Genomic DNA, 25813 nt, shown 5'->3' on the forward strand with positions numbered 1-25813 from the left:
GCCCAGCACTCGCCAAATAAAGTCAGTTCCCAGTAACTTATTTGCGAAGCTAGGAGAAATCATTTCATGGTCAGCGACCATTGAATGATTTCTCCTGTACCGGAGACATGCGAGGGGCTGTGTCTTTGTTACACTCATCCCCTTGCATATTAACGTGGGTATTCAGTGGCGGGGGGGACATTTGATGGGGCTGCGTTACAGGCGCTCCAGCTAACCAGAATCACCCCTTAGCCCCTTTTGTATGTTTGAATATTTTATAATTTTAACGCAAATTTGGTCAGATCATTTTATAAGTTGTAATAGTACAGAGAGTAACCATAGATGTATTAATCAATATTGTTTTTGGTGTGCACAGTAATGAAGCACCTGCCCCTATTGTTTTGTATTAATCAATATTGCCCCTTATTGAACATAACACAATGTGACAAAAATGAGCTGTTTATGTTTATCAGATAGCAAGCTAATTATTTCACTTGTGATTCTGGGCCTTATTCTAGTTCACTCTTTCTTGAACTCTTTCAAAATCCTTCTTAGATGGACAAAACCGTGTGTACTGCAGGGGGGGCAGATGTTACTTGTGCAGAGAGAATTAGATTTGGGTGGGGTTTTACTTTGAAGTGAGATCTATATTGCAGTGTAAAAATAAAGCAGTCCATATTTTCCCTGCACAGAAACAAAATAACTCACCCAAATCTAATTCTCTCTGCACATTTTATATCTGCCCCCCCTGCAGCAGTAGCGCACGCAGGGGGGGTTCTGAGTACCCAGAAACCCCACAGGAGTCTAAGGGTCCTAGTCTGAAAGCTGAGGGTCCCCTCTTTCCATGGGTACAAGAATTTTAAAAATCGGCCCTTGGGAACCGAAGATATCTGACTTCAAAGCAGTGGTCCCCATCCAAGCCTAGATATTTCAGGTTCTGTCTGACTTTGAGTTTTTCTGAGGGTATATTCCAAAAGCTGGGACTCTCCCTCTTTGATGGACACTAGTAGCTTGTCTCTACTTTTCCCAGAAACAGAGATATCAGCCTTCCAGCAGCTGGTTACTGCTCCAGCTCCACACACCTGGTATGTAGTTTATATACTCATTGGCAGATTGCTCTGCCTACTCAACTCTGATCCCATAGTCCCCAGTACCATTTGGTAGGTGGGATTCTCTAGTTTTTAATTCCATTAAAATCTAAGGTACTTGTTTCCTAGCACGGCCACAATCACGGGCCTGAAATCAGGTGTACCTTAAAGTTAAGGTACACGATGGACGCGATGGACCCGATTTCCTTTGAAATCAGGTCCACTTTGCCGGCAAAGGCAAAATCAGGGGCATCGCGTCGGTCGCGTGCATTAACATGGCCCCCGACGCGACCGACGCAATGCCCCCGATTTTGCCATAGGCTTCAATGTTAAAATATTTTTAACATTGAAATGGGGAGCATCGCGTCGGTCTTGTGCCACTATAATGGCACAAGATGAGATGGACTTGATTAAGTCCATTTTACATAGGAAACAATGTGAAATGGGCCAATATGACCCATTTCACATTGTACTGTATATGGCCCCGTCATGGGTTACGCAACCCCATTGTGAGCGTCACCCCACGATTGATGCCAACCCGAAGCGTGGCGAGCGCAGCGAGCCCACGAGGGGCGGCGGTGCGCGTCCTCCGACCTTTTCATACCCCTACTATCCACGTCGGCGTGAAGTTATACGCGTCCCCTCGCGGGGCTCGCTGCGCTCGCCACGCTTCGGGCTCGGTGGCTTGCTGCACTCGCCACACTTTATATTCTCAACTCCACGCCGACATGGATAGTAGGGGTATGAAAAGGTCGGAGGACGCGCACCGCCGCCCCTCGCGGGCTCGCTGCACTCGACCTGCTTCGGGTTGGCGTCAATCGTGGGGTGGCGTTGAGGGGTAAAATTGGGGGTCTGGGGAATACTTTACATTGAATCCAATGTAAAATAGGGTCCCAGGGGCTCTATTCACATTTGATTCAATGTAAAAATCGGGTCGGTCGCATACGATGCGACCGACGCGATTTTTCCGACACGATCACCCCGATGCAAATCGGTGTGGCCGTGCTAGGAAACAAGTACCAAATCTAAGAAATCTATTTCCAGGAACTGTAGATATCTGCAGTCAAGCAAGCTGTCCTCCCACCAGAAAATTATGAATAATAAGCCCACTCCACTATACACCCCTCCTCTGCGTATTAAACATCTTCTACCACCCTGGAAGTTATGTATCAGGGCCCCTTCATTCATCCCAATGCCCCCTTCTCCCACCCCATCTCCCACCATCTGTGCGGTAAAGGGGTAATTAGTGGAAATTACTGATCCAGGCCCTACACGCTCAGCGGTTGATATAATACCTCCTACCACCCGCGGGACATCAAAGCTTCCCCTACCCCTACCGCTGGAGGATCGGTAGGGTCCCCAATGCATTGCTATGCCCAGGGGTCTACACTGATGTTGACGCCCCTGTATGTATATATATATGTATATATGTATATATATATGTGTGTGTGTGTGTGTGTGTATGTATGTATGTGTATATATGTATATATATATATATATATATATATATACAAGAAGGGTGGGGATCCGGCTCTCACTGTTAGTCTTTAGCTGCGCTGGGTGCCCGCTCCATAGATAGAAGATACAAACGGTAGTGGGTGGGAGTAGCACTCCATACAACGTAAAAAATACACTCTTAGTAGACTGCTTGCAGACAACGTTTCATCGATCTTGAATGAGGAAATTGATCATTAAAGATCGATGAAACGTTGTCTGCAAGCAGTCTACTAAGAGTTTATTTTTTAAGTCGTATGGAGTGCTACTCCCACCCACTACCGTTTTTATATATATATATATATATATATATATATATATATAATTCTTTTATTATTATTATTATTATTTAAATATATTTGGTCTACCTATAATACTTTAACTGACCCGGCCAAGTGTCCATCTCCGTGCTTTGCTCCGCCCCTCTGGAAACCCACTTCTGAAAATCCTGCGTTTGCCCCTGTGCAGTGCTCATGGTTTTGTCCATCTAAGAAGGAATTTGTCAGAAAGAGTGAACCAAAATAACCCCCTCTGTGAGGAGACCTGAAAGGTATGCACTGTGGTCCGAGGAGGAAATTTGAAAAACTATGCTATATCTCAGTAATAAATTACATGCAATCAATTCTCAGGTTTATTTATTCTTCTATTTCAAACAATCTAAAATTGACACTTTACATGTCTGAAAGATACTCAATAATGTAGTTCTGTGCTATAATCATAATGAAGCGTATTTCTCTTAAGAAAAAGAAGCTGAGATCAGGGAAGTCTCTGCCCATTGGAGTTGAGGCAACTGGAATAGACAACTTGACGGATGGCACCAAACCCAATAGGAGATCTTTCAAGAAGAAGGATAAGAAAGGAAACATCACAGGTGAATGTCCTTGCCCTAACTGTATTCGAAAGGAAATAGCTTTAAAATTAATATATTCTAAGGTACTTGTGAATTATCATGGCGCCCACGATATTAAGTCGTACGACATATAATCGCATCACATGCCATCGCATGCCATACACCCGATGCACAGCGATGCGATGCGATTTTAAATTGTATAAGCCCCTATACGATTTTTAATTGTATAAGCACCCTAATGGGGGCGTACAATGTTAAATGCACCCTCACGCCACCCCCACTATGAACGCCAACCCGATGCATGGCGAGCGCAGCGAGCCCGCGAGGGGCGGCGGTACGCGTCCTCCGACTTTTTCATACCCCCACTATCCACGTCGGCGTGGAGTTGATTTTATATAGTGTGGCGAGCGCAGCGAACCACCGAGCCCGAAGTGTGACGAGCGCAGTGAGCCCTGCGAGGGGACGCGTTTTACTTTACATGTATTCCGCGTCCGCTCGCTGCACTCTCAACACTGTATAAAATCAACTCCACGCCGACGTGGATAGTGGGGGTATGAAAAGGTCGGAGGACGCGTACCGCTGCGCTCGCCACGCTTCGGGTTGTCATTGATAGTGGGGGTGCCGTTGGTGTTAGCGTCTCGGACGCTCGGCTGCAGCGGGCCGGTGCACAGAGGGTGCACACGGCACTTCCGCCCAGCTCAGCCGAGCGTCCGTCCGTCACTTCCGCCAGGCGGGATGACGTAACTTACGCCCGGCGAGGACGCACTGCACCCAGCTCCCGGCGTTCCCCTGCAGCCGCTCAGCGGTTGCCTGGCAACAGGGGATGCCGAGAATCGCACGCTCGGCCATCCTGATAGATTCATCTTCCGGAGGCCGGCCCTGCAAGGCGGCGCCATGATTGGCTGCACCATTCCTCTTAAGGAATGGACACAGGCAACATGGCGCCGGTTATAGTTCTCAGCTCCTGCTGTAAACTCCCGGTCCCTGGTATCCTCGGTCATCAGCACCTCAGCCCCCTGCTCCTTGAGAGTTCGTTCTTGGTCTCCTGTTTCCTGGAAGAGCTGTGTCCCTGCAGTTCTGTGCTTGCACCTTCTTCCATTCCCATCCTTCCGTGGCTGCTGATAGCTCCATCCTTCCTGGGCCTTCCTTGCAGTTGATCCACTTTCTCCATCCTTCCGTGGGTCACGTAAGTCCTCCAGTGGAGCCCGGGTATTTTGCCCTCCGTGGCTTCTCTCTCGTTTCGTGGGTCCGCAGTTCTTTCCGGTCCCTTCTGTTCCTTTATCCTTTCCGGTTCTTTCTTTGTCTGTCTTCCTAGTTCCACCCCTTTCTATCTGTACCCTGCTTTGGGGAATCTCTTGCCTTTGTGTACCTCAGTTCCGTTATCCCCATTCCCATCTCTGGTGTCTGCGACTGGGTCGCTATTCCCGTCCTTGGCCTGGTGCCTGTAGTACTTTTCCAGCTAGGCCCTGTAGTCAGAATATCCTTTTGAGTCACCCCCTGACGATCGCTCACCCCTTGTCTTTACCTAACTCCTGGCTGCATCGGGGTTGGAGCAGGCTTAACCGGCTCCTTCGGACGCGGCGGCTACAGGCGAAGCCTAGCACCTGCAGGGGTGTTCCATCTGCCCGGGGGACTCAACAGAGTCAGCATAGGTTTCGTTGTGGCCGTCCTGAACAGCGGTCCCAGCTACGGGCTCACGCCTGACCTTCTAACCTTTCCCTCCTATAGTTCCACTCAGTACCTCGGCAGGTATAATAACATTATAACCGGGCATACAGGTTATATAAATTTTTATTTATATAGCAAAATTCAGGCTGAGTGTGGAGATGAATCCCACACCTCAGACTTTTGCAGATCAGGTCCAGGGGTTGACACAAATGGTTCGAGAATTGTCTCTAAAAGTTGCCTCACAAGAGCAAAGGGTTCGATCTCCAGAGCCAGTGGTTCAGGAACCAAAAGTGAATTTGCCTGATCGTTTTTCAGGAGATCGGAGGGCTTTTTTTAACTTCCGTGAAAGCTGCAAACTGTATTTTCGACTTAGGCCTCGGTCTTCCGGTTCTGAGTCTCAGCGAGTGGGATTAGTAATGTCACTCCTGCAAGGAGACCCTCAGACCTGGGCATTTGGTCTCCCTGCCGACAGTCCAGTCTTGTCATCAGTGGAGAATTTATTTTCCTCCCTAGGTCTCCTCTATGATGATCCCGACAGGGAAGCCTCTGCAGAAACCCACCTCCGGGCCTTAAAACAGGGAAGGGACCCAGCAGAGGCTTACTGTACGGAGTTTCGCCGTTGGTCGAATGACTGCGGCTGGAATGACTCCGCTCTACAGAGCCAATTCCGTTGTGGGCTTTCTGACGCCATTAAAGATAGCCTAATTCAGTACCCAGTACCCACTTCCCTGGATAAACTCATGGAATTGGCTATCCGAATTGACCGCCGCCTCCGTGAGCGAAGGTCGGAACGAGGGGCTCAAATACATCCCCTTCCATTTGTTCCCCTGGTCCCCGAGGACAGCGAAGAACCCATGCAAGTAGGGGCGACCCGCATCTCCTCGGAAGAAAGAGCCCGTCGGTTCAGTGCTGGCTTATGCTTATACTGTGGAGGCAAAGGACATTTCCTCCGTAATTGTCCTGTCAGGCCAGTAAAAGCCCAGGCCAAGTGAACAAGGAGAGGGTTCACTTAGGCCTTCAGCTTTTTTCCTCTCAAGATTCTTTATTAGTTCCTTGTTGTATTTCGTTTCAAGAAAATAATTTTTCAAGTACCGCCTTTATTGATAATGGTGCTGCAGGAAATTTTCTTGATATTTCCTTAGCCCGTAGTTTAGGTATTCCTTTCCTCAAGCTGAATGGTTTTATCACCCTAAGGGGTTTAGACGGGAATGTGCTGTCTAACGGAGCTATCTCCTTTCAAACTCCCCTGGTACGATTTACCGTAGGGCTGTTTCATTCGGTAGAAATTACGTTTTTTTTTACGTCCTGTCCAGGTGTTCCTATTGTATTAGGTCACCTCTGGTTAGTAAAACACAATCCCGTCATTGACTGAAGTACCGGAGAGATTGCTCGTTGGAGTCCTTACTGTTCGGAACAATGTGTTCACATCCCGTTGGTTCAGGCTACAGTGTCCATTTCCGAGATTCCTGCCCCGTATGTAGATTTTTCCGATGTGTTTTCTAAAGGGAAAGCAGACAATCTTCCACCACATCGTTCCTACAATTGTGGCATCAAGCTCATTCCCGATGCTCCTCTGCCCAAGGGAAGATTGTACGCCTTGTCTATCCCTGAAACCAAGGCCATGGATGAATACGTCTAAGAAAGCCTCAAGAAGGGGTTCATCCGACCCTCTAAATCTCCCCTTAGTGCCGGTTTCTTTTTTGTGGAAAAAAAAGACGGCTCTCTCAGGCCTTGTATTGATTTTCGGGCCCTCAATAAAATCACGGTGAAAAATACATATCCCCTTCCTTTGATTTCAGTAATTTTTGATTAATTGCGGTCGGCCACCATCTTCACTAAAATTGATCTCAGGGGAGCTTACAATCTCATCCGAATCAAGGAGGGCGATGAATGGAAGACGGCGTTTAGTACTCAGTCTGGGCATTATGAATATCTAGTAATGCCTTTTGGTCTCTCCAACACCCCAGCCGTTTTTCAAGATCTTATTAATGACGTCCTCCGTGATTTTTTGGGCCGATTTGTTGTCGTATATTTAGACGACATTCTGATTTTTTCCCGAGATATCAGATCGCATAGGGACCAAGTTAGACAAGTCCTGCAAAAGTTAAGAGAAAACCAGTTATTTGCTAAACTTGAGAAATGTGAATTTGAGGTGTCTCAAGTCTCTTTTTTGGGGTACATAATCTCCTCCGAAGGATTCCAAATGGATCCCAAGAAACTCCAGGCCATTGTGGATTGGTCTTGGCCCACCAACTTGAAGGCAATACAACGATTTCTTGGATCTGCTAATTATTATAGACGCTTCATTCATTCGTTTTCTTCTATAGTAGCACCTCTGGTTGCACTAACAAAGAAAGGAGCCGACCCAGCTAATTGGTCACCTCAAGTTGAGCAGGCATTTCAAGCCCTAAAACAGGCCTTCATCTCCGCCCCCGTTTTGAGACATCCAGATTCTGATCTCCCCTTCATAGTGGAAGTGGATGCCTCCGAGGTAGGAGCCGGAGCAATTTTGTCCCACAGGGATCCTAAATCCCTGGAGTTACATCCCTGCACATATATGTCGAGGAAATTTTCGCCAGCCGAGGCCAATTATGACGTGGGTAATCGAGAGTTACTTGCGGTGAAATGGGCCTTCGATGAATGGCGTCACTGGTTGGAAGGAGCTGTTCATCAAATTTTAGTTCTTACTGATCATAAGAACCTGCAGTACATCGAAACTGCCAAAAGGCTCAATGCTCGGCAAGCCCGCTGGGCTTTGTTCTTTATGCGGTTTAATTTTTTAATCTCATACAGACCAGGTTCTAAGAACAGTAGAGCTGACGCTCTTTCTTGCTGTTTTCTTCCCCAGCACGAGATCAGGACAAGTAAGATTCCTATTTTACCACCATCCTGTATCCATGCAGGAATCAACCAGACCTTGGAGGGCCTGATTCGTCAAGCCCAGAGTCAGGCTCCTACCCAAACACTTGCCACTCAACTATTTGTACCTGAGTCTCTGCGACGCAGAGTATTGTCTGATCTGCATGATTCTAAAATCGCAGGTCATCCTGGAGTCACCAAAACCTTAGACCTTTTATCCCGGGTGGTCTGGTGGCCAGGAATGGCACAAGACGCCAGGGAATTTGTTCTGTCTTGTCCGATTTGCGCCCAACATAAAGTCCCCAGGTCTCGACCCCTTGGGGTCCTTGTACCCTTGTCCATTCCTTTCAGGCCATGGTCGCATTTAGCCATGGATTTCATAGTTGGGTTACCTGTGTATCGTCTCAGTGCCAAGTTATTTGGGTCATTATCGACAGATTTTCTAAGATGGCACATTTTGTGGCTCTTAAGCAGTTGCCTTCTGCCAAGGAGTTGGCTGGGTTATTCCTGCAACATGTGTTTCGACTCCATGGTTTGCCCACCGACATAGTGCCCGATCGAGGTCCACAATTTGTGGCACAATTCTGGAGACTTTTTTGTTCCTCTCTTAAAATAAAGACCAGTTTAACTTAGGCCTTTCACCCACAGTCGAACGGACAGACTGAGCGACTGAACCAGTCCCTTAAGCAGTACTTGCGATGTTTTGTGTCCAAGTTACAGAATGATTGGGTGAGCTTCCTACCATTGGCGGAATTTGCGTATAATAACGCTTACCATTCAGAGTCGAAGGCCTCGCCCTTCTTTGTGGTGTATGGTTTTCATCCACGGGCCAATTCTCTAGAACCAGAAGCCCCTAGATCCTCTTCTTCCTCCGTCTCGCATCTCAGAGTGATTTGGAGAAGAACCCATGAGGCTCTCAAGGTAGCAGCCTTTAAAGAGAAAGTGTTCGTTGACAAGTCCAGACGTCCTTGCCAGTTTAAAGTTGGTGACTGGGTGTGGTTATCCACCCGTAATATCAAACTTCACCAACATTCAGCGAGGTTAGGGCCAAGATACATCGGTCCCTTTTGGATTGCCAGGAGGGTTAATCCGGTGGCCTTTCGACTTTTGCTGCCCAAGTCCCTCAAAATCGCCAACACTTTTCACGCCTCCCTGCTAAAACCAGTGTTCTTCTCACGAAAATTTCCCCGCAGGATTAACCCTGGGTCTGCCCCAGTGGTGGTACGGGGACAGCAGGAATTCCAAGTGGAGAGGATATTAGATTCCAAATTTCGGAGAGGATATTAGATTCCAAATTTCGGAGAGGTTCCCTTCAGTTTTTAGTACATTGGAAGGGTTTCGGTCCAGAAGAGAGGTCTTGGGTGCCCAATGGGCATCTGCATGCTCCCAATCTTAAGAGGCTATTCTTTCGGGAATTTCCATTCAAGCCCGGTGGTAGGGGTTTGTTGACCCCTCCTCAAGGGGGGGTACTGTTAGCGTCTCGGACGCTCGGCTGCCGCGGGCCAGTGCACAGAGGGTGCACACGGCACTTCTGCCCGGCTCAGCCGAGCGTCCGTCCGTCACTTCCGCCAGGCGGGGTGACGTAACTTCCGCCCAGCGAGGATGCACTGCACCCAGCTCCCGGCGTTCCCCTGCAGCCACTCAGCGGTTGCCTGGCAACAGGGGACGCCGGGAATCGCGCCCTCGGCCATCCTGATAGATTCATCTTCCGGAGGCCGGCCCTGCAAGGCGGCGCAATGATTGGCTGCACCATTCCTCTTAAGGAATGGACACAGGCAACATGGCGCCGGTTATAGTTCTCAGCTCCTGCTGTAAACTCCCGGTCCCTGGTGTCCTCGGTCATCAGCACCTCAGCCCCCTGCTCCTTGAGAGTTCGTTCCTGGTCTCCTGTTTCCTGGAAGAGCTGTGTCCCTGCAGTTCTGTGCTTGCACCTTCTTCCATTCCCATCCTTCCGTGGCTGCTGATAGCTCCATCCTTCCTGGGCCTTCCTTGCAGTTGATCCACTTTCTCCATCCTTCCGTGGGTCACGTAAGTCCTCCAGTGGAGCCCGGGTATTTTGCATTTCCCTCTATATCCCTCCGTGGCTTCTCTCTCGTTACGTGGGTCCGCAGTTCTTTCCGGTCCCTTCTGTTCCTTTATCCTTTCCGGTTCTTCCTTTGTCTGTCTTCCTAGTTCCCGTTAGGCAGGGGTCCACCCCTTTCTATCTGTACCCTGCTTTGGGGAATCTCTTGCCTTTGTGTACCTCAGTTCCGTTATCCCCATTCCCATCTCTGGTGTCTGCGACTGGGTCGCTATTCCCGTCCTTGGCCTGGTGCCTGTAGTCAGGGGTACTTTTCCAGCTAGGCCCTGTAGTCAGAATATCCTTTTGAGTCACCCCCTGACGATCGCTCACCCCTTGTCTTTACCTAACTCCTGGCTGCATCGGGGTTGGAGCAGGCTTAACCGGCTCCTTCGGATGCGGCGGCTACAGGCGAAGCCTAGCAACTGCAGGGGTGTTCCATCTGCCCGGGGGACTCAACAGAGTCAGTGTAGGTTTCGCTGTGGCTGTCCTGAACAGCGGTCCCAGCTACGGGCTCACGCCTGACCTTCTAACCTTTCCCTCCTATAGTTCCACTCAGTACCTCGGCAGGTATCATAACAGTTGGGGGTGCTTTTAACATACTAAGCACCCATCACGTTTAATTATCTTATAGGGGGCACTTTTAACATTGAAAAACCCATTAGGGTGCTTATACAATTTTAAATCGCATACCATTGTATATGTGATACAATGGCATACAATTTAAAATTGTATAACATCGCCTGCCATCACGTAACATCGCATCGCATCGCATGCCATCGTGTGCCTTATGGTCTGCGATGCGATGGGCGCCGTGCTAGTACACAAGTACCTATTCTAATTATCAACAAGCTGATAACAGGGGTTCTCAAACTCGGTCCTCACGACCCCACACAGTTCATGTTTTCAAGGTCACCGGACAGGTGCAATCATTACTCATTGACACATTTTAAAAGATCCACAGTTGGAGCTAATTATCTCACTTGGGATTCTGTGAGGAGTCATGCAAAACATGCACTGTGTGGGGTCCTGAGGACCGTGTTTTAGAACCTGTGGCTTGCAGTATAATAGGATTTGCATACATAAGGGCTTGCTGCTACCATGTGTGCTACAATGTGTGCATGGGCGTTCTAGCCATTGGAATGACCAGAAGAAATTGCTTAGCCTACATCACTCAGCATGTAGTCTAGGCAGAACTCACCCTGTGTGTATGGGGCTTTAGCTGCATGGACTGGGTAGCATTTTATGTAAATTAGCTGCAATTAAAACCTCTTATGAATATCTCAGTGTCAGATTATAATATTTCTAAGGGCACAGCTCTATCAGTATTAACACTTTTATTTATATAAACACAGCTTTAAAATTTCTATCTTTCATCTGGTCTCCAGTTACTCACATAACCGGTTCTCTCACTTGTTGCATTCAACCACTTCCCCAGAGAGTAAACACATAACCGAGAGCTGGAGAAGTCAGGCAGTTTTATTTTCTCACCAATATTACGCACGGTGGAGAGGTTTCTATTCTGCTGTTACTACTCCCTTGACTAAAATAATGTTAATGGCGCGTGTACACAAGGTTCACTTCCGTTTTCTAGTCAATCTCTCTTAGATATGGACTATTCGACCTGCTCTGAAGTTTTTTTCTACTCGATGTTCTATTAGATTTGCTATTAGATCACTGGCTTCAGGCAGGACATGGACATCGAATCGAATGCTGCAGTGAACACATTAGATTTGCACTATCTACCATTAGATTTGTACTATCTACCATTACATTTTTAGTTGGGCGCCCACTAAGCTATTTGCTTAGTTTTCTGCGTCCCCTCACAGGGCTCGTCACGCTTCGGGCTCGGTGGCTCGCTATATAAAATCAACTCCATGCGGACATGGATAGTGGGGGTATGAGCGTACTAACTATAGTGGGCGCCCAACTAACATATAAGTACCGATTTTACACTACACTATGTAGAAAAACCATTCAATGCCCATTCGATTTTCTATTCGATCCTATAAGTAAGGTCGAATAGAAAACTGGAACATATCTCACAGTGTGTATACTCTAGTCTTGCAATCATTGTTTTCACCTCACAGGTGAGGTAATGATGCCCAGTGCGATGACCACTCAGAAAACACTTACAGGGCAGTTTAATTAGCGATGAACTATTCAGACCTGTCCGCAGTGGGCAATTTAGCAGAGCCCTGCGTCCGGTAACAGCCTCCGCATCACAATGAGAACCTGCCCTGTGCAAGGGTGCAAATGGCTTGCACAAATAATGCTGATCAGCGAATAGCTGCAAATCCATTCGCAACTCACTCACCATCAAATGATTTTTCCAGTGTGTACAGTCTGTGCGTAACCCAGAACCTACTCTGCATGTGCTATAGAATCAGGCTGATCGAGGCCGGAGCTGACGTCACACGCCCTCCCAGAAAACATCTGCCTACAAACGTTGGCTTCCTGTTTATCTACTTGTGAAAGGCTTGGAATCAGAAATGAAGTTGGATTTTTTCTCAAAATGGCCTCACGCTTGCTATGATCTGTACACATGCGTAGTCTTTCAATTATCGTCCGCCTTGCAAAATAGCATCACATCTTAATAACCCCCATGTACAGTGTGAAGTGTGACTATACACATCACAGCTTGTTACAGTACTCCTAGGGGGAGCAAAGACAAGCAAAGTGCTGAAGAAATGGTTGGAATGGCAGCACTGCTAATTGTACTGCCCATTAATAATACTGTACCCACTAACGTAAGCTTAGAATATGAATACTCACCTCAGATTTAGTTTTTCACAAATGACCTACGGCTATGTGCCCTTATATGGTTACAGAATTCCTTAGTAACTTGTAATGCCGTTATCATTTACACTAGGGAGACATTATCTATCTTTACTCTTTAATATAAAACACATTTCACTGGCGTAGGGAACCTTTTGCCTTCTTGCACTGTATCCTAATAGAAACAGAATGTACACCATGTCTTACTACTGAATTGTAGCATTTCATATACAGGGCCTGATTCAGACCAGTTTGCTAGGCTGTATATGTTCGCACCCTAGAGAACAGGTAAATGTCGCCAGGCCGAATGTTTGCCCCCCCCCGCCGAGCAAAGGATTTGTACGCTTGCACATCTCGATATGACAAAAACATAAATTGCCATTCCCGCTCTAAAATAAATGTCCTACTCAGAATAAATAACCCTTCTACGTTTATATCCACAGACGCCATAGCCAGCAATGAGCTCTGGTCTCGCCGTAAGTCTGAAGGGTCACTGAACTCCCCAGCTAGCCTGGACCTAAGCACAATTTCTTCATTCTCTGGCAAAGAGGTATAGAGCATGTTACCGTGCCCATGTGTGTGGCAAATATTCCTTGCTTTCTGATCTGTTAGAGTTGGCGGGATTTTGGAGATAGGTGGACAATAAATCGGATGACAGTCAATAGATCTACCATTGTTGGTTGACAGGCCATAGGTTGATGCATGAAAAATACCTTAGGTATTGCATACCTTATGTTGACATGATCAAAAGGTTGACACGTGCACTAGGTTGACATGAAAAAGATCGATGTGAGTTTTTCATGATTTTTCATTCCAGAACAGGTGTTATATCATACTTAACTATCAACGTGGACATAGAGGGAGAATATAATGGTGTGCGGAGCGTAGTGAGACATGGTGCCTGAAGTATGGTGAGCATGCGAGGGAGGCGGTACCTTTATACGGTGTCCACGTCGTGAAACTCATATCGCCCGTTTTCATGTTGATCTATGCGTCGACCTATGACCTGTCGACCTACTGACTGATGACCTTAATCGGGTGGACCCTATGACGGTGGATTTGTGAACTGTCTCATGTATTTGTCCTCTTTTTAAGACAGTGATCATTAAAGAGGACAAATACCTGAGACAGAAAAAGAAAGAAATAAGTGAGCAGGGTGCTGGGATGGGGGTTGTGTCAAGGTTACAATGTATGTGGTGGGTTCTGCATTGTATTGGGTGAAGTGACTGGCAGGCCATTGGCTTCCTATTACACTGAATAGCCAGGCTAATTTTCCATGTAAATGATTGCTGTTTTCAAAAAAAATGGGAAAACTCTACCAAAAGGAGAGATGTACTAAAGGGAAAATGCGGTAAAACAGGGGTTTTACCGCATTTTCCTATATACCATTACCCGTCCGCCCCGTCCCATCTCCGCCGGGCAGGGTTTCGCCCTCTGGGTGGCGATACCCTATAGAAGCCTATTGGCTTCTATCGCCGCCCGCCGTCCGCACGCCCCCCCCCCTCCCGTCCCCCATTGTCTCCTCCTCCCCCAGCAGGTGTCACAAGCGGGAGGACATCCGGCTGCAGGGGGAGGAGGAGACGCAGGGGGACACTGACAGCCGCCGGGATGTGACGGAGACCCCTGCACACCACATTACAGGTATCGCGGGGGTCTCCATCACCGCAACCCGATGCTAGCCGCATATGTTAGTACATATGCGGTAGCATCGCGGCGGCTGGCAGGCAAAGGGCGGCAATGTATATTAATACATCCCGCCCAAAATCTCTCACTTTCTGATTCTTACACCCTAGTAAATTTGGCCCCGTATGTTTAGCACCTGGCAGAGGCTGAAGTCATCCAACCGGGCTATTATAACACAGTGGGCTTTTTCTATACAGAAGCTACTCAACACGTATATCTGTTATTAATAACTGTAAGATATCTGCTCACACTCATGCTTACATGCTGTATTTGGCATTTCTATTTTCTAATACAGGGGTAGATTTACAAGGTATTAAGCTCGGTGAAGTGAAAAAATGTCTGTTTTTTATCACCGGCCAATCAGCTCCTACCTGTCATTTTTCAAACCAAGCCTGTAACTTCACAGTTAGGAGCTGATTGGCCGGTGATAAAAACCAGACACTTTATCACTTCACCGAGCTTAATAAATCTGCCCCACTGTTCTTCAAGAGTTTATCATGCTTTGTCCTTTTCCTTTCAGAATGACAGCAGCAGCCTAAGTAATATGGAACATGATGCCGACACCAAGCAAATCAAATACTGCTGTGTCTACCTCCCAGATGGCACTGCCTCGCTCACAGCTGTCAGAGCAGGCATAACCATCCGGGAGATGCTGGCTGGGGTCTGTGAGAAGCGAGGGTACAGTCCTGCAGATGTGAAAGTATACCTAGCAGGAAATCCACAGGTATTCCTAACATTAAATGGAGACCATGAAATTATACATCACAAAAGGGAAATGCTTTAATGATCAAAACGATCAATGGCGCCATCTCTCTCTATGGGCATTATTCATTATATATAAAAAATATGAATTAATATTGTGAATGACAGGCAGATGGGCACCAAATTTGTTCCTATAAAAAATGATTTGCAGGAATAAAGTTCTCCTATAAGAGTTGTTTAATTTTTAAAATGTTTTCACTATCCAACATATGGCCCAGTACAATAGTGAGGACTGGCAAAGAGATGTCCGTAGTAGAAGTGCTGCACTTACAGTGAGGTCCAAGGTAGTATATGGTGTCCATTAGGTACTGTCTGCCATGTGTCACCATCATAATACCATGGACAGGTCACACATTAAAGCAGCCTGGTACAATGCTGCTGCTCCCGGGTCTGGGAGGATGAAAGCTTGCCTTTGTTAGCCGTGAAGTTCCTGGGAAAGGACCCTGGCTGAACTGTATATAGGAAGGATGGTAAAGGAGGAACATTCTGAAAAATCTCTTAAGAGCCATGACAAGTATATATATATACTTGTGCTAATAAAGGAGTAGTAGCATATTGTGACTAGTGCTTAGATTCCTGGAGAATTTAGAGAATATATGGTCTACAAATGCTATAAGCAAAAGGAAGAATGCTGTAACTGATACAAGTATACACTGTGAAATGTAACATAATGTAACTACTGTGTAAATGTCTAGTGCATTTATTTTGGTCCTGCTATAGGGTTCCAGATTAAGCATCTTTGTCGATGTTTTTTTATGCTGGGTATACAATAGATGACAATGCAAACGATACAATATCGCTCATGATTTCCCTCGAACTCCCATAAACTCCTGGACAAATTATAATGTGTGTATATACACTGAGTGGGTTCAACCTACTGCCCCCCCCCCCCCCCCCCCCATCCTGCCACCAATAACCATTTTCCAACCCCTTACTGCATGCTTGCCTAACATCCTGGAATGGTAGGGAGCCTCCCAAAATTCAGTGGTCCTCCCAGCCCCCCATGTAGGTGGGCAGGACCCCTGCTTTCTCTGGAGGCCCCCAGCACCCTCCCCTTTGCCACCCACAACAGAGTACAGGAAGAGAGGGCAGCAACATAGGAAGTATGTCTCATGAGAAAGTATGGAGGTGAGGTCGTAGAGGTTCCACCTGAACCACCTGCATTAAGTACAACAAGGATCCTCACAGACATCCTTGATTTTTTTATAGGCGGACTTGGTGGCGCCCCCCTAGAACCTGGTGCCCTAGGCAGCTGCCTAAAGCTGCCTAGTGGTAGAGCCGGCCCTGGGGTTCACAAACAATACTGTCAGTGGCCACAACCAGGATTATAGCAGTCGATAATCCTCACACTGAGCTGCAAGTGCAGATGACAGAGGACATTGCTAATGACTTGCGGAGCACACATCTTTAGCAACAAGTGTGTACACTGAACGATATACGGAAAAATGTCGTTAAGACTGGTCATTATCGTGCATATTGTTTAAGATATCGTCTAGTGTGTGTATACGCACCTTAAGGCAATTACACCGAAGATTATATATGTAACTTTGGGCCTTATTTTGGTTTATTCTTTCTGACAAAATCCTTCTCAGATGGACAAAACCATGTGCACTGCAGGGGGGCAGATGTAACATGTGCAGAGAGAATTAGATTTGGGTGAGTAATTTTGTTTCTGTGCAGGGAAAATACTGACTGCTTTATTTTTACACTGCAATATAGATCTCACTTTGAAGTAAAACCCCACCCAAATCTAATTCTCTCTGCACAAGTAACACCTGCCCCACCTGCAGTGCACATGGTTTTGCCCATCTAAGAAGGATTTTGTCAGAAAGAATGAACCAAAATAAGGCCCTTTGTGAATACAGACAGCATTCTGTAATGTGTGATCTGACCACTAGATGTCCTTATTGGTCTGAGTTTGAATTTTTACACATTAAGATCTAAATACAAAATACTTCATACATGCTAATAAAATGTGTCCGTACATATAATACACACTGATGTATGCATTTACACATTCACACACACAATGATGATTAGACAATTGTATAGTATTTTAAATATATAAAAAAAATCTAAGGAAAGACATTACATAGTTGAATAGTATTTTAATTAACCTTTAGAACATGTGGACAGTTTTGCATATAATGCATTGAACAAAAGAAGGAATTCAGCGCATCTGGTCATTATTGTACAACATTGAACTGGACAATTCATCCAACGGGCAAACTGTTAAAAAAATAGGAAGACTAACCAGAATAATTATTTCATTGGCTTTTATGAAAGCATCTGAAAGTATGCACCCATCCTGAGTTATTCAAGCACATTACTGAGCATGAGGGAGCCCTATGTGTCCTTAATTACACATACAACATAGATTGGGCATTTAAAAGATTCATACAGTACCTGCATAACAATGTCACTCAGCACATGGAGTGCGTTCTATACTGTATAGTTCCATTAACTATAAGTGTAAGATACATTTGTATTAGTATAATACAGATAAACAGGTAATGTAACTATACAGTATAGTGTAACTACACATAATGTAACTATACAGTATAGAACACAGTCCATGTACTGAGTGAAGTTTTTATGCAGCTACTGTATGAATCTTTTAGTGTAATTATTTCATACTATTAGAGTCCATACATAGAGGTGGTGATACTAATAATTGCGAAGTGTGCAATTCAATTCTAACAGCATTTAAATTCCTGGCAATGGCACCAGATTTTGCTCATGTGCAGCGAGCACTTGATGAATTCAGTCTGCCGTAAAGTGCGTCCAGTGCCGCGATGATTCGTACTCGCAAATTAATTACGGCTAATACGAACGACCCATTACATCGCTGTAATGATGCCAAATGCACAGCAGCAATATACCTTTCCAGTGCTATCCTCAGGATCAGTGCTTTCTGGAAGCTCTATAAATTAACAATGACTTCAAGTGAGAAATGAAAATACATTATAATTATTATATTGTAAGATGTCCAGGGGCCATGTGCTGTAAAAAAGTAGTTTGTTCTCTGACCTTGAAAGAGTAAAGTGTGTAATATTTGTTCTGCAGGTGCGTTTGTCCAGCAAGTGTCTGTGAAATTGCTATTTAAATGTTCAATGCTCTGGAACATTAAGCTTAATGCATTTTATTTAATAGAAAAGGGACACATTTCTGTGTCAGATGCATTGCAGGATGTGCCCATCTCTAAAACAGTACCACATGTGCCAGGTGTATGTTTATGCCAGGAGTGACAAAAGAATAGAGATGTGTTTTGACAAATGTTAGTAGTAAATACTAAAGCAACAGTACCCAAAATAATATAATGTGATACTGTGGTGATGTCTATATCAATGCTAAAAAAGAGACAGTTTTATTAAAAAATATGAATGTTGTATTTACCATGTAAGTATGACTAATTAACAGTATAGATGCAAAATAATTTGTCTTACTTTAAATTAAGAATTGGAAGTTTCTCTCCTGTTGCAGTCCAAATGAAAATATCCATTAGGCTTATTTGAATAGATGGCCACAATTTCATATAAAAAAGCAGCCACACTAAAGATTTAAGTCTGGTTACAATCAGCCATTTACAATTAGCCAGTTACAATCAGCTAATCATAAGCATGTGCTAATCCCAGCCGGCATACTAGGTGTGTGCCAGCGGTGTTCCCACAGTGCATTTGCACTGTGTACAAGGCACTGCTGTCACACAGTTACGGCCCACATCATCATCAAAAGGAGTTGAGCACCTACAAACGATTCTCCACACATTTGTAGATCACGTGTCTGAGAGTCATAAGAAGGGTAGTGTAAATGGTATGGCCGTACTGGGTGGGAAAATCAGGTGTGTGATTCATACCACTTCTCTGACAGGCGCTGTGTGCGCTCTTCCTTGTTCCAGCACCTACAATTACAATGCAGTGGAGGATTGGCTTTCAAATAATCCCGCCTACCCTCCCAGCGCTTGGGGTTCTGGTTAATGGCAGTTATTTTGGAGCACACAGGGGGATTGGGTGGGATAAGAATTAGGGGGGGGGGGCACAGCAGCAAAGAGCATTTTAGCGCTGGTATTTCCATTAAGTTCTCCAAGGAGCTAAGCATCTCAATATTCTACTACTCCTTTTTAAGCAAAAGGCACAAGCATATATGGGATACTTACATTTGACCAGATGGGGATGCTGGTTGCCAGAATGCCAATGTCGGCATCCTGAAGTAGGAAATGCTGACAAGGGTCAAGAAGTATACTTGGCATGTCATTTTTGCACATTTTGCCCTAAATGTAATCTTATTCACATGCACAAGCAGCTTCTGTTGATTAAAATGATATGCAGAATTCCTGCATTCTATATATTATTGTGACTATCTGCATGAAAAAATGTTATGCTACAGTGTTGCTCAGCCAAACACTAACACAATTTGGTATGCATATACAGTTGCAATTACACACAGAATATAGTCATGCCCCATATCATTGTATGCTACCTTGTCTACATACCAAATTATTATGTTAACGTTGTAATTGTGTATTGTAATTGATTTTGAACATTGCCGAATACAACCCCCCCCCCAGTAAAACAGGTCTAATTATGTACGACTTTATAGACCGCTTTTGTTTCTGACTTTTACATGGGCAATACATCTGGGTCTGACTTTTTGACGACTGCTATTTGGAGCCAAAAACATTCAACTTAATAAACTTGGATGCTATTACATTGGCTGACTTTGCAAAATGTCGACTTTTGTGGAAAATGTAGACATTTCACTAAATCAGACCAATATCAGCTCCTATTACATCTCTACCTACATTGCCATGACCCAAGACTCAGAACAGTTATTATGTACATTATCGTTTATGAGTACAGTCTTTAGTAGTGTACCCTTTTTGTTAACATCCATAATGATCTGTGCTTGACCTGTCTCCAGCGGAAGGCTCTGGCTCTGGATCAAGAGTGTACGGTTCTTACAGACCAGGAGGTGATGCTGGAGAACAGGATCAGTTTTCAGTAAGTAGAGTTTCTTCACCAAATATCAATTCTGTCAATTTGAATTCATTTTATGGATATCCTTAAAACCTGGACTGAAATGGCGAGTGTGGGAAACTCTGCAATAGACATTATCCTCACCATAGTACAGTGCCTAGCCTGTGTACCTGTTCTGATTGGTGCTTAATGATACCAAGAGAGAGTAGCTATGCAGCGTTCAGTCCATCTGTAAAACATCTGATGAGTTCTGGTATAACATTGTGCCCCATACTGGCACATTGCTATTGCCTAAGTCCTTGATGGCTAACCTTGACACTCCAGCTGTTGAACTACACATCCCGGCATGCTCTGCATCAGATTGAGCATGGCCAAATAGCAAAACTGAAGCAGAGCATGCTGGGATGTGTAGTTCAACAACAGCTGGAGTGTCAAGGTTAGCCATCAAGGGGCTAAGTAATACTGGGGCAGATGTATTAAGCCTGGCGAAGAGATAAACTGGAGAAAAAGTGGAAGGAGGTAACGCACCAGCCAATCAGCAGTGTTTGAAATATGACCGTTGGAAGTTGATTGGCTGGTGCGTTATCTTCTTCCACTTTTTCTCCAGTTTATTGCTTCGCCAGGCTTAATACATCTGCCCCATTGTACTGAAATCATAGTTGGTATCTGTCCCTAAATCAAAATCAAAGGTATTGACGATGCATATTTGGAAATGCCCCACTTTTCAACATTTACAAACTGCACAGGGAACATTCTTATTTGTATTTATTTTTTTACAGATTGGATGTAAACCATACCATTGCTTCTTATTCTTATAGGCTTCATGACGCAGTTATTTGTTGAAAAATTACATTTTAAATGTGAAAAAGTATCAATAATTCCATCCAATAACAATAAGCACAGCCTGATGGGAATTTCAGTGCTCCCAGTTCCACAACTACAGTAATACCATGCAATGCGGACCACTGGGCATTGTTGTAATGAGGCTTCGTGCAGAGGCTCACAAGTAAATTGGCCATAAAATGTTTTCAAATCTAGCTGGGAGGTATTTATGGGATGTAACCTCTCTATCATGCATCACTGTGGAGAGTGTAGGAGGAGGACAGGCAGCACATACAGTATTAATGCTCAATAAGTCTTAGAGATTCACCTGCAATATCTTATTTACAAACTGGGTGAGATTCTCTAATATTCGCCGCTCAGCTCCACCCCCTTCGCCTCTCTTTGCATACATAATTATCACATATGCACTAACATGTGCGATAATTATAGCAAAGGACAGCTCTTGCGTTAAGAGCTGTCATTTGCTGTGAGAGTCGCTGGGTCCCAGCAGGTCCCGGCGGATCCCCCCTCCCTTCCACACCCTGCGCTGCTGCGGCTGCGCCGGGCTCTCCTCCTTCCTGCACCCGGAAGAGGATCAGTGCAGGGAGGAGGTCACAGGTCCGGGAAGCACAGCTCTGTGCTGCCCAGACACAGGTGAGCGGGCGATGCAGGGTGGCGGGGGTCCGTGCGGGGCGGCGGTGGGTTCACATTAGAAGCCCATTGGCTTCTATGGGGCATCGCCAGTTTTTTCTGGCGATGCCTTCCCCGCCAAGGTAACCCGGCGGGGGATGCTTAGTGCATCCCGAAATGCGGTAAAAACCCTGATAACGGGGTTTTTACCACATTTTTACCTTAGAGAATCTCCCCCTTAATCCTCCCTAACTCCAAGCGATGTAGCACATAACCGACTTTGGGCTAGATTCTCTAAGCTTCAAAAGTGATAAAATGGAGAGTGATAAACAGCCAGCCAATCAGCTCCTACCTGCCATGTCACAGACTGTGTTTGAAAAATGTCAGGTAGGAGCTGATTGGCTGGCTGTTTATCCCGCTCTATTTTATCACTTTTGAAGTTCAGAGAATCGGGCCCTTAGAGGGTAGATGTATTACTGTATGTTAAGGGGGAGAAGTGGTATCAAGCTATGTGTGCTTATACAGATTATCCCCCTGTATGATTGGGCCCATGTTTGATAAATGACAGGGGTGCTGCTATCTATCAGCAAAGCTATATAATAGATAGCCCCCCTCCTCCACCCCAACCCTAGTTCACAATATGCAACATGGCAGTGGGTGACGTGGAGAGGCAGAGCGTGATAGGCAAAGGCAGGGGAGGCAGAATGTGACAGGGAAAAACAGTGGGTGACAGAGAGGCACAGGAACAGCAGTAGGCCCCTTATTCCTCAGGGGCCCAGGTGTACTGCACATGCTGCACCAATGCTAGTTCGCCTCTGTACAGGGCAGTGTAAGCAGTGCTGGCTGTTCCGACACTTGCACTACCTCCACAGTAGGGAAAGCGCTGTCCCCGGCTTGAGGCTGAGCAGGATATTTCATGTGAGTAGTGCTAGCAGATGCGCTGTGTGCTCAAGGGGGATTCACCGGATGGGGGACCGGCGGTCAAGATGTTAATATTACACGTCGGCGTACCTTCCTGCTTCACCTCGGTAATGATGTATTGTGCCGTTGTAATACATCTCCCCTATGTCCCACTCACTTAAATAATTGTGACTACTATTGCAGTCCTTTCAAGGTTAGTGGGTGCTGAAGAATTATGGGGTATTAAATGTGTTTAAACACAAACCTTATGCAGTTTCTCTTTGGTGCATTCTCAGTTTACAGATTGAACCACTGAATAAAAGCTTACGTATTGTGGCAAAGCCCTCGAAGACCATCCGAGAGGCTCTCCAGACCATTTTGAAGAAATACGGACTCGATAACCAGAATTTTGTACTAAAAAAGGTATGACTAGATGCTTTGTGGTGTTAAGCAGCTCAGGCAACCAGTAGAACATCTGTTATCACTAGTAATGGCATTTACATCTGTCCCATGCTTGTGCAGAAGTCTACATACTGTATGCTCAGTCAGTACAGAATAGGTTGCAATTCGGTCTATACGCCCATGACACACCCTTTGTGTGAAAGCCCCTTTACTAAGTGTCAAAAAGCGGTAAATTGGAAAGTGGTCAACTACCAGCCAATCAGCTCCTACCTGTCATTTTACAGGCTGTGTTTGAAAAATGACTGGACCTGATTGGATGGTTGTTTATTACTTTCCATCACTTTTTGGATCTTAGCGCAGCTGGCCCAAAATCAATAGCACATGCTCTGTCTACGTTGTGTATCTAGGACGCACCATGCACAGTTTTCTAGACATCACGAGATGCAGCCACATTCTGTATACAACCATTTTTCCTTACTAATGGTGCTCTCAGGATATAATGTGTAGAACATCTAAACATGTATTTGTAGAGGCTGTGGTTAATACAACCATTTGTGCTGAGATATGTTAGTTACCTGTGAGCTGGAACACATTATACATTATGAATGGAACAATTATGTTTTTTTGCAATATAAAAGCTTTCATTCAAATACTTTCATCCCTATATATAAGTGGTGGTCTCATACATTTCAATACTGTTCTCAAATCCTTATTTCAACTCTTCAAAAATACAAGTTCATTCAATTATTTATCAAATACTCACCTTTTATACTCATTTCAGTTTCACTGTTTATTTTTATTTATTGCTGTTAGTAGAAGCATTTTATTATAGCTTACAGTATGTCGGCTTGTATTATTTACAATTAATATAACAATTTACTCATCATTATTGCCTATGTGGAAATCTATGGCCTCAATCCAAATAGCTACAAGTCCTCTAGTGGTGCATGTAAGTTACAGTACTGCTGCACTTGTCTGCATACAAAACTCCATGAACCTGGGACGAATTAGGGCCATGAGAGGAGGCAAGTACAGCTGCTGTTTATGTTTCCTGCTCACAGGTGATTGAACTGAGTCCTACATGGTTTATATAGCTGGATATGTTGAATTTTTGGGGAATTATTTAATTTAGCGCCATGTTCTTATTTATTTTAAGAGGTGAAAAATGATGCTAGCTTTACCTGTTGGTGGTATTATTTATGCCACACAAGTCTTGTTGCTAGCAGTGCTGTAATGTCCCCTCCCCCCAAATCTCTATAGCTCTCGGTACACAGTTTCTGTATAATCATTGCTGCAGACAGTTGTACAACTCCAAAGCAAGACTCTAAGAAAATACATTTTCTATGGGGTATTACAAATATAATTGTTATGTTACTAACATGTGCTGTACAAGTCTTCCATTCGGGAAGCAATCAGAATCCCAGCAATCAGGATTTCAGGAGTTCAGTATACCGTCCCTGGCATTCCGACTTCTGGTATCCCAATCAGTAGGTTTGTGGTTTAAGTTTTAGGCATTAGTGGGGGGACCAGGGGTTAGGATAAGGGGAGGCGGGGGGGGGGGGGTTAGGTTCAAGCTGCTTGACGTGGGAGTTAGGCACTAGCATGGAGGGTTATGGTCAGGCTGTGCGGGGGAGGGGTTAGGATAGCTACTACATGGAAAGGTTAGGGGGGGAAAGGGAGAGGGTTAGGGAGACGTTGGAGCCCTTGTCCAGTTTTTCACTATCAGGATGCCAGGGTCGGTATTATGATTAACGGCATGCTAAGTGCCAGGTGCCATATGTATCCCTTCCGTTCTATTCAGCAGTATCTGATTCAATGCAAATCTAGTGCTCTGCAATACGAAGAAGTAAATAACTGTTTAGAACAAACTGCAGCCATTACTATTAAAAAATAAATAAAAAGATAACATGGGAAAGCATGCTATTCAGCGTTACAATGAGCATATTTTTTTTACTGGTGGCATAGTTGAAAAGATCCTTTCTTGTTTATAATGGACCTTGACAACCATGTATTACCGTAGGGGGTATGGTGTCACATAGTAATATAAGCTGGAATCTGTTATTTATAATGTCAGCATCCATGGTGCATTGGTCGCATATGGGAACGGGACTCACTACTGTTATTTATTATCTGTTCATTTATGACTATTTTGTGGCCTAAATGAGATGTTTATAAAACAGTACAAGTAGAGGAATGCTACAGTTCAACTCAAGTGCAGATATAGAACCAGAATTTATTTCATGTAAACATAGTTTCAGCAATTTGGATAGATGTAGAACAGGGAGAGCTATCTGTACTGTAGAAATACATATGGAAGACCGGCGGTTGGGCATCCCGATTGCCAGCATGCTGACTGCATCCCGTACTGTAAAGGGTTCACAACAGAAATATTGGGGCCCAATACACTAGAGTGAGCCGGAATGGAGCGTTCCATCAGTTCCAATTTGGAGGCAGAATGGTTCCGCCTCTGCCAGCTGACCTTGCCCCGCTGTCTGTCCCTGCCTGCTGCAGGCTGCTTTGCTATAAAGGAGACAGCTGAGCAGAGCGGTGGGAAACCCAGTTGTTTTTCTCAGAGCAGGTCCATCCGTCTGCAACTCTGCGGTGCTGCTATTACGCATCGGGCCTGGCTCGCGGCTTGCAAACCAATCATAGATTGGTACCCGGTGGCCAATCAGGAGCCACTGCTGCCTAATTGGTTGGGCCCGGCACGTCATTTTAAATAGCCCACTGCAGAGACACGGGCAGATGGACATGCTCAGAGAGACAGACGGGTTTTCCACTGCTCTGCCCGGCTGTCTCCTTTACGACACAGGGAGTGTAGTGCAAATGCTTCCCCCTGGCACTGTACATGTAATGTAACCCC

General features: G+C 45.3%; 1 protein-coding gene across 2 annotated transcripts in view; it reads left to right on the forward strand.

Annotated features, from left to right (window-relative positions):
• RGS14 (regulator of G protein signaling 14) overlaps positions 1-25813 on the forward strand; it is a 99551-nt gene that overhangs the window by 54589 nt on the left and 19149 nt on the right. For both annotated transcript variants that reach the window (XM_083182072.1, XM_083182073.1), the window contains 5 exons: positions 3303-3432; positions 13219-13325; positions 14979-15182; positions 20141-20220; positions 22845-22971. In XM_083182072.1, coding sequence (XP_083038198.1) covers positions 3303-3432; positions 13219-13325; positions 14979-15182; positions 20141-20220; positions 22845-22971 — 648 coding nt within the window. The remainder of the gene's footprint in view (positions 1-3302; positions 3433-13218; positions 13326-14978; positions 15183-20140; positions 20221-22844; positions 22972-25813) is intronic.

Source organism: Crinia signifera, chromosome 4 (assembly GCF_055691185.1).
Source record: "Crinia signifera chromosome 4, ASM5569118v1, whole genome shotgun sequence".
NCBI classification, from domain to species: Eukaryota; Metazoa; Chordata; class Amphibia; order Anura; family Myobatrachidae; genus Crinia; species Crinia signifera.